At 41.8% G+C, this 12,405-nt stretch overlaps 1 protein-coding gene across 1 annotated transcript in view; it reads right to left on the bottom strand.

Annotated features, from left to right (window-relative positions):
* Nucleotides 1-4,709: 4,709 nt before the first annotated feature.
* The window catches only part of hhat (hedgehog acyltransferase), a 21,274-nt gene continuing 13,578 nt past the window's right edge, over nt 4,710-12,405 (bottom strand). Inside the window, exons 10-11 of the mRNA XM_037697807.1 lie at nt 12,155-12,225; nt 4,710-4,834 (exon numbers count right to left, since the gene is read on the bottom strand). Of these exons, the coding sequence (XP_037553735.1) occupies nt 4,749-4,834; nt 12,155-12,225 (157 nt within the window). The 3' untranslated portion in view covers nt 4,710-4,748. The remainder of the gene's footprint in view (nt 4,835-12,154; nt 12,226-12,405) is intronic.

The following is a 12,405-nucleotide window of genomic DNA, read 5'->3' as shown; positions in this document are numbered from 1 at the left end:
GTCCATCGTTAAACAGGGGTGGAGGCCTCCGGGTTCAACTGTCCCCCTCTTACAATGCTGTGATTGCTAGTATCACTCAGCCCTCTGTGAACAGTAAACAGCCATCAGTGTGGTAATGATCCATCGTTAGGCTGATGGTCCTTCTTGAGCATGTGATCAGCTGGTTTTGGTTGGCAGCAGCAAAACTGGTTGATCCACTCTGAGACGGTGCTATTTAAGAGACTGAGCTGAATACAGCACCTCAGACTGAGGAAGTCTCTCGGATGAGAGACGAAACGTTTCTACATTTTTTTGTTGATTTGCTTTGTTATTTTTTTTATTTTTATTTTTTTTTTTTTTTTTGTTGTTGTTGTTGAATGTCCAGAGGACCAGATTTAACTTTTTTAGATTTTTCTACCTGGATTATTGAGCATGCATCAGGATAAAGGTGAATGTTATTTATCATTACAGTAGTCCCTCATTTACCTCGGGGTTTAGGGGACCACGCCCCCAGAGATAAGTGAAAAACCGTGAAGTAGGGATACAGTAGTCCAAGTTCGAGTTTCACTCTCAATCTCCCTCCTTCTGTGCAAATAAACAATTTATATTGCGCAGCAGGACATCAAATGGTTAACCCTTTACGTCGCAGCTGATGCAGCACGCAGCAGAAATGTACTTCTTGATCAATTACACTGTAACAACTGAACACAGAAGTTCGGAAATAATTAAAAAATACTTGGAATTGTAAGTTGTAAGACAAAGCAAAGGGTTAACCCTTCACAAAGCTGCTTCAGCATGGAGCAGAAATGTGTGGGTGGCAGGGAGCCACAGGTGGCAGAGAGTGGAGATCATGACAGGCTGCAGAGGGAGCTTCTCCCTGCACCTGTGGGCTGCACAAAAGTGCTAAATCATTTAAAATAATTTATTTTAAATAAACATTCCATGCCGCTCGTGTGGCTCATCCATCAATCAGCCAGTTGTGCGTCATGTCCACTCTTAATTTGAAAAAACGTGAAAAAGCAAGTCCGCGAAAGTCGAACCGTGAAGTAGCGAGGGACTACTGTATAAGTGTTTACTGTCAGTATAGCAGGATATTTATTCAAAATTCAGCAACCAAGGCTGCAGCTAATGATTACTGTCCACCGCCAAAAGGGTCACAGGGGGGCTGACGCTGGGTCACCAGTCCATCACAACACAGACACACAAAACAAACATCACGTTTTAGACAGTGGTAAGAAAACAGAGTGCCAAAGCAGGAAGAACACACACACTGGGATCTAAATGTGAGAACATCTTGCTGTGATGTGACAGAGCTAACCACCATCAACCAGGACTTCAAAGAATAAATTAAATACTTTTTGAATTTTTTAAATTGGAAATACAGATGTGAAAATTCAGAATGCCACTTTAATTTACATGCTATATGTGATAACAGTCACAATGATGGCAGCAAAGAATTCAAGTTCTTTTCTATAAATTAAACAAAAATATAAAAACCTTTTAAAATATGAGTTTGGTGGAATATAAACATAACCAATTCAGTTTTTTTTACCCCACAGATTTCAGATTTTTTGCTTTTCTTCTTTAAATCATGTGTTGTCATTTATTGTAGTTTTGCTAAATCTAATGAAATTGATGACAGAAGCAAAACGGGTCAGATTTCTGCTGTTCTGTCCTACACCAACAGTTTGCCTCTGAATTCATTCATTCAACCTTTATTTATACAGGCTAGTCTCACTGAGCCACGAGGACTCATTTACATGAGAGACCTGTTCCAAACAGAACATATAAAGTACAGAACAACAAGAAGCAATAATAACAATGAACTACAGTAAAAATGCTGTTAAAATAAAAGCAGTTATAAAACAATAAATCAATGTGCCATCAAACAAGGTAAAAATACTAAAAACAAGAACATATTTGCTTTGACATTTCTATTGACCTTATGAAATGTTTAAAATCCCCTAAAGAAATGAAGGTGGACAGCTTCAGTTCCTGTTGCAAGGTGTTCCAGGTTGCAGGAGCAGAGTAGGAAAAGGCCTTTTTGAATATCAAACAGCTTTGGAGGAAAGCTAGAAACAGGGCAGTAAACATGAAATGTTAGTTTGCTGCTCCACTGAGCAATTTTGTTTTAAAATCAGAGTCATATAACCAAGACAGACCCAGAACCCACACTGTATTTTACAGTTTCTTAGAATAAAAGTTAATTAAATAACTTATAAACAACAGTAAATACTGTTCCCCAGACTTGGAGTTTGTGACTGTTAAATGCCAAACCATCTACAGTACCTTCCAAGAGAGTTCACTGTGGTCAAGATAACTGCTGTTTACATACCACCAGATGCTAATGCTAGCTCTGCAGTCTGACATTTACATGATAGCATTAGCAACCAGCACAGCAAGTATCCTGAGGATGTACACATTAGAATAGGGGACTTTAATCATTTAGACTTAAAGGCAGTGCTCCCCAAATTCCATCAGCATGTAAAGTGCTCTACCAGGGGAGCAAAAACACTGGATAAGGCCTACTCAAACATTAAGCAGGGCTACATAGCCAGACCACTACCACACTCGGGCCAGTCTGACCACACACCCCAGCATATGTCCCCCTCAGGAAAACTGCCCCCACCCTTACAAGGACTATTAAAACCTGGCCTGATGGGGTCTCTCAGCAGCTGCAGGCAGGACTGCTTCGAAAGGACAGATTGGAACGTCTTTGAACATTTGGACCTGGAGGTGTTCACAGAGAGTGTACTGTGCCACATTAAAAACCGCATACACTGTCGATGGACAAATGCATCCAGGTCTGCCCCAACCAGAAACCCTGGATGTCCCGTGAGGTCAAACAGCTCCTGAAGGAGAGAAATCACACTTTCAGGTCAGGTGACAGAGTACGCTACTGTGTAGCAAGAGCCAACCCGAAGAGAGGCATCAGGAGGGCCAAGTCATACTACAGGAGCAGGATTGAGGACCACTTGAACTGCAACAACAGGATCCAACAGTCCACAGCAACCCTGCCTTCACTGTTGAAGGGCATAAGGTGAAGCTGCAGTCATGAACAGGATTTTCAACAGGTCATTGGCCCATGGTTCCACCCTGCTTGAAGACATTTACAATAGTCCCCATATCCAAGAAACCCCACATTTCCTGTCTAAATGACTACTGGCCAGTTGCTCTCACTCCAGTGGTGATGAAGTGTTTAGAAAAGCTGGTCAGGAGTCACATGACTTCACTCTGCCCACAAACCTTGACCCTCACTAATTTGCCATCTACCAAATAGATCAACTGAGGATGCCATAGGCACACCCCTCCATGTTTCTGTCTCACCTGGAGAAAAAGAGAGCTATTTGCAGATGCTCTTCGTAGCCTATAGCTCTGCTTTTAACACCATCCTCCTCAACAAATTGGTGGACAAACTGGGGGAACTGGGATTTCCACCCTCCACCTGCACATGGGTAAATAATTTCCTGTCCGACTGCAGTCAGAGAGTTCGAATGGGACGTCACACATCCATGGCCCTCAGCCTCAGCACCGGAGCCCCCCAGAGCTGTGTGCTGAGCCCCCCTTCTCTATGCCCTCTACACACGACTGCACCCCTGCTCACCACAACAACACCATAGTTAAATCTGCGGATGACACCACAGTGGGGGTGGGTGGGGGGGATGAGTCTGCCTACAGGGACAAGGTGAAACAACTGACTGCTTGGGGCATGGGGAACAATCTGCTCCTCAACACCTGAAAGACTAAGGAGCTGACCATCAACTTCAGGAAAAAGAAAATGGTGGTCCCACCCCTGATTATAAGTGACGACAGTGTAGAGAGTAGCTGACTAACATTACCTGGGAGTCCATATTGAAGGGAATCTGACCTGGAGCGTGATCACCTCTGAGTTGATGAAAAAGGCCCAGCAGTGACTGTACTTCCTGAGAATGCTCAGGAGGAACAACATCACCCAAAGACTGCTGGTGTCTTTCTACTGATGCTCCATAGACAGCATCTTAACATACTGCATCACTGTGTGGCATCTTAGCTGCACAGTGGCTCAGTGGAAAGCGCTCCAGTTATCAACACAGCCCAGAAGATCATGGGATGCCCTCTTCTCTCACTAGAAGATCTACACAGTTCCCGCTGCATAGAAAAAGCCCACAACATTTTAAAGGGCACATCTCATCCTGGACATGATCTGTTTGAACTATTACCATCAGAGAAAAGGTGCAGATCAATCAAGAACAGGTTTTAAATAGATTTATCAGTTAGCTGTTACTGAACTTAACAAAAACTATAATAAGAACTGAATAAGTGCAATAAGGGTCAACTCGGGTAATATCAATCTGTTTATGTTGCACATTTGGAGTGTTTAAAATCTGTAATTATTACTTTTTATACTGTTTATATGTATATTTAATTTTGTTGTTGGTTTGTTTTATACCGTTTTTACTTTTGCTCTGGGAAGCAAACCCAAATTTCATTGTATTTAGGTGCAATAACAATAAATGTCTATTCTATAAATGAAATGCAGCAGTTTTCATTTTAATTCCTAGAAAGAAGAGAGAAACTTCCTCCTTGAGGTTCAGCTTACAGACAGACTTTGTGCTGTTCTGCAGATTGTGGAAAGCAGCTGAGCTTCAGCCACGTTTGGAGACTTTCGGTGGCTGGAAGCCAGTTTGGCCACAGAGGCTCTGGCTGGTGAAGACGAGGTGCTGGAGCCAGCAGGTTGTTCCAGGTGTCCGGTAGCAGGGGTTCTCACTTTGCTGTAAAGTCAAGGTGACTCATGGTGGGTGAGAAGTCCACTCAAGTCCAATCTGAGCAAAACAGTAGAGGAAGGCGAGCATCGGTGGGGCAATAGTAGACCAACCTGAGGGAAAAAATTATTTGTAATTACAGAAAAACATTATTACAAAGATTTATTATTAATATTATTACTAGATATTTTTTATTCTAATTTAAACCAATACATTAAATGTAATTTAGCTTCAAAGGAACTGGTTTATAATGAGCTGTTTTTTTAAGATCCGCTTGTTTTGTTTTTTTAATACAGATTTTTGTTTTTCTATTTAAAGCTACTACACCATGGGTCGAGAGCAGGCAGGTAAGGACAGCCGTCTGCGCCTCCTCTCAAAATGGCCTGCCTCCAAATTATCTCAGTAACCTGCACCTGCACCCACAATGCTTTTCAATAGTCTATTCTTCTCTATTCATGGCTAAATTTGTTTCGCATACACACTGGATGCTTCATGGATGGCTGAATTATGAGGTTTTTGTCCCCTCTGAAGAGGACGATCCATTGGAAAAATCTCAAAGTGACATTTATTTATGGTATTTTTGGTTTAGATTTTATATCTATCTTTAGAAAGCCTTCATATTTCTATTAGATGCTGGTAAATGTTAACATGTAATTATATAGATCACAATTTCAGAATTTTTCATTTAAAATGTTTTAATTTCTGACATTTATAGCCATAATATAAAGCCTTTAAGTCTACATCTCTGCATGCATCATGAGCAAAACCAGCTGCTGGGCCAAGACATCCCGGTGTTTTGTCTTTGCAAGAACAAACATTTCATTATCACTCTCAGTATGAAACTGACTCTCCAAGCCTATCATCCAACTTTTACTTTTGCTGATTAAAGCTAGCGGTGAAGTCAGTTGTTAATACTTTAAGACCTGAGGTGCTCTCTAAATATGAGCTCACATACATGTTATTAGACAGAAACATGAAATAACAAGTTCTATTTTTCTGCTAGTGTTAGCCTCAGTCTATGAATGCATCATAACACTACAGATTTTATTATCTGAATAATACTTGATAGTCTGTCATAAAATGTTGCACAGTACATCACAATACCCAATGATTGAGTCATATAACCCCTTTTATCTACAAGGTTTACACAAAACTGTTAAAATAACTTCTGGCTGGACTACGGTGCAATTTAAAATTTATTTTGGCCTCTGGATGATTTGTAACGACTCTCATTTATGCAGAGATACATCTTTAGAGTCATTTTGCTCAGGGGCGTTTTCAGGAGCTGGCACATACCACATGTACAACTCACCAAGCCCAAGGAGACATGCAACATATACAACTTCAGACACACAGTGTGATTAGGAAATTACAGACTTCACCAGAGAGGTCAGAGAGCAATTACACCACTGCCAGAACAAGTGAAAATCCAAGTCAAGCTGATTTGAAAGCATTGATCTCATGTTAATGACACCGCTTCCCTTTGGTGCCTTGTTGTGCAGACACGAGGGAGCATGAGAAGTGGCCTAAAGCAATTCTGGCAGATCCATTACATTTAAAGTAGAAAAAAAACACAAGCAATTAGCGAAGCAGCGAGCTTATAAAGCAGTTTGGTAAATCATCTGTTTCAGATCATTTTAAGTATGCATCATGCATAGTCTATTTCAGTGTCTGTGTGAATCACTATAAAAGCACACATTTATAAATAAATAAAACTGAGACTCCCTGTTTTATTTCCAGGTCTTGCTCTGAATAATTCATAAGAGAATTGGTATTTCCAAACACCCTGGTCTTAATTTTAGGGGTATTTCTTTTCCGCCCCACTTAGTCCACAGAAACTGAGTGTTCAAAAGAGGTCAGGGCTGCTAGAAGAAGCATAATGTTATGCATCATTTGCTGGAAGCCCTCCAGGCTTACAGCAATTTTTTTATTTTACTGTCGCAGAATACAGCTTAACTGGTGACTGGAATATGACCTTAATCGGAATTCTGCAATTTTTTCCATGGTGTTGGAATTAGCATGTTCACACTTACTCTGCAACATAAAGACAAAACAATATTATCTGATCACATCAGAGAAAAGTGAAAATTAGGAGGTGGCGTACAAATAAAGAGATGTTAGATGGATTTTTTGTGTGCCTACTGTACATGATACTGTAATAATGATGAAATTATGACTTTCCAGAAGTTAACAAAGTTAGTTTAAATTTAGCAAATAATAGTGTTTGCATGTACATTAAAATTAGTTGGAACTCAAGCTGGCTTTAGTAAGAATAAAACATTATTGATTTCAATTTTGACCAATAAGCTGAACTCACTGTTTGTAGGATTTAGTATTAAACTTTGATAATTATTTACATTATTGCTAAGGATTAAACAGTTTAAAAAAAATGAGGATTTTTTTAACCTATTTTTAATAATAGAACAATATGTTTTTTTGTAATGTGGATGCCTCTTGTTCAGGAGGAATGAGTTGGACGTTGACACAGGTCAGTTAGTTGTTTGATTGTTGTCAATGATGAAATGATTGGATGTTTGTGCTTTTCTGGTCAACACAATAAAATATTTAGCATTTTGAGACCTGATCTTTACATTTAATTTCTAAGTGTAGGATTCCTGGGTTTCCAGCAACACTCACTCTCTCCACAGCTGCAAACCAGCATCGATCAGCCACCACTCCACACTTGCTTCAGATTGGGAAGGACTGCATTGCTGAGCATATAAGCTCCTGCCAGATGTTCTCCGGGCGCTGAGATATTATCTACCTACTGTAATTAATGGACCGCCAACTAAATCTGTTTCCAAACAGTGTCTGACTAATCTAAAAAAGTTTATTCTGGTCCTCTGGACAATCAAAAAAAAAAAAAAAAACTGTAGAAGCGTTTCTTCTTTCATCCGAGAGACTTCCTCAGTCTGAGGTGCTGTATTCAGCCCAGTCTTATAAATAGCACCTTCTCAGAGTGGATCAACCAGTTTGCTGCTGACAGCCAAAACCATCTGCTCACATAATCAAGGAGGACCATCAGCCCAACAATGGATCATTAGCACACTGATGGCTGTTTACTATTCACAGGGGGGTGAGTGATACTAGCAATCACAGCATTGTAAGATGGGGACAGTTGAACACAGAGGCCTCCACCCCTGTTTAATGAAGGATGGTTTCTTTTCACAAAGATGGCCTCCTTTACTCCTCTCTCAAACCATTGTTCCTCTTTATCAAGGATGTGAACATCTTCATCCCTGAAAGAGTGACCGCTGGCCTGGAGATGAGTGTAGACAACAGAGTCCTGGCCTGATGATGTTGATCTTCTGTGCTGGGCCATCCTTTTGGCCAGTGGCTGTTTAGTTTCCCCGATGTAAGACTGATCACAGCCCTCCAGACACTGAACAGCATACACAATATTACTTTGTTTGTGCCGGGGGACTGGATCTTTGGGATGAACCAGTCTTTGCCGTAATGTATTTTGGGGTTTAAAAGCCACTAGGATGTTGTGTTTAGAAAATAAATGTCTCAGTTTCTCTGATACTCCTTCAACATATGGAATGACCACTGGTCTGGGTCTGGGTTCCTCCTTTTCACTTGATGGCTGACTGACTAACCTCTTGTGATTTCCTTCAGCGACTTCCAAGTCCAGCCTCTTCGAGTCTTCCAAGACTTCTTGCTCCTCGTGGCTTCCCTGTGACTAGATCTTGTCCCTTCATAACAACCAAACAAGTACCTGAAACAACAACGCTCAACCAGGAACAACCTGCTCCTCTGTGTTCTGATACTCACCTCCTCTGGATCCTCAACTCATTCATGGAAACCTATAGGACCTTGTCAGTCCCTCCTCTCTGGCTCCATCTACAAACACAACAACAGTAAGGAATGATTATCTTCTGTTATTCAACCATTGCCATCTAAATCGAGACAAGACACTCACCTTGTACCTTTTCCCTTCCAGCCCTGAACTACTGCACCTGTAAATAAAATCACTTACCTTTTTCACGCCTGGCTGTTTTTTTTTTTTCATTCAGCCTTGATTTATACAGGTTAGTCTCAATGAGCTGCAAGGACTCATTAACTGTACAAGAGAGACCTGGTTTAGACAGGCGACATTTAAAGTACAGACAACAATAAAGTACAATAAAAAATGCAGTAAAGTAGTGTAAAAACAATAAACAACATGCTGCGAAAGTTCAGCTGGACTCCCAAAGAAAATACTGTGTTCCTAAAATTAAAACAGCTCTTCTCAACAGCCCCCATCCTGATACTAAAAAACAATTCATCATAGAAGTCAACATCTCAGACACAGGTGTGGGAGCAGTCCTTTCACAAAGAGCATCTGAAGATGGAAAACTACACCCTTGTGCACTCTTTTCTCAATGCTTCTCCCTTGCAGAAAGAAATGATGACGTCGGCAAAAGAGAATCGTTTGCCATAAAACTGGCTCTTGAAGAGTGGAGACACTGGTTGGAGGGGACTGAACTACCCTTTATTATCTGGACGTACCATAAAAATCTAGCCTACATCCAGGGGCTAAAAGACTAAACGCCCAACAGGCTAGGTGGTCATTATTTTATGACAGATTCAATTTCCGTATCACCTATATTCCAGGTTCACGTAATGTCAAACCAGACACGGTCACTCGCCAGTTCTCTTCTGCCAAAGATCCTGACGCTCCTGAAGGGATTCTACCCGCACCATGTACTGTGGGAGTCATATCCTAGCCCATTGAAAAGGACATTCGAGAGGCGCAAAGTACTGAAGCAGATCCTGGCACCGGGTCTCCTGGGAAGATGCTTGTGCCCACTGCAGTGGTTCGTAAGGCATTGGATTCAAGGTTCAAGGTTCATTATTGTCACTTGCATCACATGTGGTACATGAGATGGAACAAAATTGTGTATCCAAGGTCCCAGTTATACCCAAAAATGGCACAAAAAAAGAATATAAAGTATAATATAAAAAGAAACAGTTTACAAGGATCTAAGCTATACGCTAAACACTAATAATGTAAAATAATAAGGTATTTAAAGCAGCAGCCTGAACATGAGTCTGTAGTGAGCAAAAGGGTATAAATACAGCAGCTTAAAGGCAAGAAATCAGCAGCATGGATAATCAGCAGCACAGATAAAGTCGCATATCACCAATTAATGTGGCATTACAGTGATTTTTATTATATTTTTTATAGTGATTTTACTGGTTAGGGATTTACGACTTTAACAGATTCAAGGTAGAAACTGTTCCTCAGTCTAGTGGTTCTACACTTAATGCTCTGCAACCTCCTGTCTGAGGGAAGCAAGGCAAAAAGTGTGTTTGCTGGGTGAGTGGGGTCCTTCATGATGCAGGTGGCTCTCTTCTTGCATCTGGAGGTGTAGATGTCTGTGATGGTGGGAAGACTGACTCCAACAAACTTCTGTGCAGCTTTCACCACTCTGCAGAGCTTTTCTTTCTCCAGCTGTGCAGCCTCCATGCAACACGTTGATGCTGGAGCGCAGGATGCTCTCCACTGCACACCTGTAGAAGGAGGTGAGGACCGAGCTTCCCAGTCCAGCTCGCCTCAGCTGCCTGGGAAAGTAGAATCTCTGATGAGCTTTCTTGATCAGACTGGTAGTGTTGTTGCCTCAGCTGAGGTTGTCATTCAGGTGAGACCACTTCCACTGCTGATGTTTTGTGTGTGTGTGTGTGTGTGTGGGGGGGGGGGGGTTTGCTCCTTCTGAAATCCACAATCATCTCCTTTGACTTCTTCACATGGATGATTGAATCCACAGTGGATTGGATTGGATCCACTGCAAAATGTACCTGCCACCCAGGCATAAGGTACATGTCACATCTTATTAAAGCCATTTTTGGTGGTCAAATATGCACAGCAATGTTAAAAATTTTGTTTCAGCCTGCCCAACATGTGCCCGCAACAAACATAATAACTGACCTCCTACAGGTCTTCTCTTGCCTCCTCCATCCCACAGTCGACTTTGGTCCCACATTGCTATGGACTTCATCACCGGTTTTATAATGTCTGAAGGTAACTTCATTATTTGCACAATTACTGACTGGTTCTCGAAGTCTGCACATTTCAACCCACTCACTAAACTCCTCTCTACTTTTGAGACCTCTCATATAATGACCAAACATGGTTTTCATCTCCATGGCATTCCTCAAGACATTGTCTAAGACAGAGGTCCTCAGTTCATTTCCCAAGTGCGGAATGCCTTCTGCCAAGCTCTAGGTGCAACCTTGAGCCTGATCTCCAGGTGCCACCCTCAGTCCATGGTCAAAAAGAGAGGTGCAATCAGGAGCTTGAAGTCGCACTGAGGTGTGTAATCAACAGTAACCCTTCTACTTGGAGTCAACACTTATCTTGGATTGAGTATGCACACATTTCCCAAACCTCTGCAGCAATGGGTCAGTCCCCCATTGAGGCCTCAGTGGGTTATACTCATCCATTGTTTCCTTCCCAAGAAACGTATGTTTGAGTTCCCTCTGTTCAGCCCCATATCAGGTGTTGCCACAGAGTTTGGCGTCAAACGAAGGAGGACCTAACCAGGACAGCAGAACAAAAGAAGAAGTTTGCAAACAGATGCCAAAATATGGCTCCAAATTACCAAGTTGGACAGAAGGTATGGCTCTCCACAAAAGACATCACGTTAGAGGACACACCCAGGAAACTTGCCACCAGATATATTGGGACATTTCCCATAATTAAAATTGTCAACCCTTCTGCTGTATGTTTACAACTTTCCCAATTCATGAAGATACACACCACTTTCCATATATCATATCAAACTAGTTACCACCAGTCCATTACAACCTCCAACCAACCTTCCTCCACTCCCCCATCTGATTGACAATGAGCCCGCCTTTACAGTAAGACACCTCCTGGAGGAACAAAGTAGGGGTTGTGGTTTCCAGTACCTGGTGGATTGGGAGGGCTATGGCACAGAGGAAGGCCCTTGGATCCCCAGATCCCTTATACTAGAAAGCTCATTTCTTCATTTTATAGAGCTCATCCTGAGAAGAGAACGAGATCGCCAAGAGGTGATTCTTTGTGGTTGTGGTGGGGGTGGGGGGTTAGGATTTCTAGGTTTCCAGCAACATTCACTCTCTCCACAGCTGCAAACCATCATTGATCAGCCACCACTCCACACCTGCTTCTGATTGGGAAGGACTGCTCTGTTGAGCATATAAGCTCTTGCCAGACATTCTACCGGCGCTGGGACATTATCTACCTACTGGTAATTAAAGGACCACCAACCAAATCTGTTTCTAAGCAGTGTCTGACTAACTTGTGATGTCCTTCAGTGACTTCCATGTCCTGCCTCATTAAGTCTTCCAAGACATCCTCGCTCTTCGTAGCTTCCCTGTGACTAGATCTTCTTCCTGCAAACAACCAAACAAGTACCTGAAACAACAACGCTCAACCAGGAACAATCTGCTCCTCTTTGCTCCGATACTCATCTCCTCTGGATCCTCAACTCGTCCATGGAAACCTAGGACCTCATCTGTCCCTCCTCTCTCGCTCCATCTACAAACACAACAACATTAAGGAAGGACTATCTCCTGTTAATCAACCATTGCTGCAAATCTAAATGTATACAAGATACAGTAGCCCTTGTTTATCGCAGGGGATCTGTACCCTAAAGCCCCGCAATAAGTGAAAAACTGAAATAGGAATAGAGTATATATATATATATATATATATATA

Source organism: Nematolebias whitei, chromosome 1 (genome assembly GCF_014905685.2).
Source record: "Nematolebias whitei isolate Nwh7 chromosome 1, NemWhi1, whole genome shotgun sequence".
NCBI classification, from domain to species: Eukaryota; Metazoa; Chordata; class Actinopteri; order Cyprinodontiformes; family Rivulidae; genus Nematolebias; species Nematolebias whitei.
The sequence above is the reverse complement of the archived record's forward strand: the minus strand, read 5'-3'. Positions and strand labels throughout refer to the sequence as shown.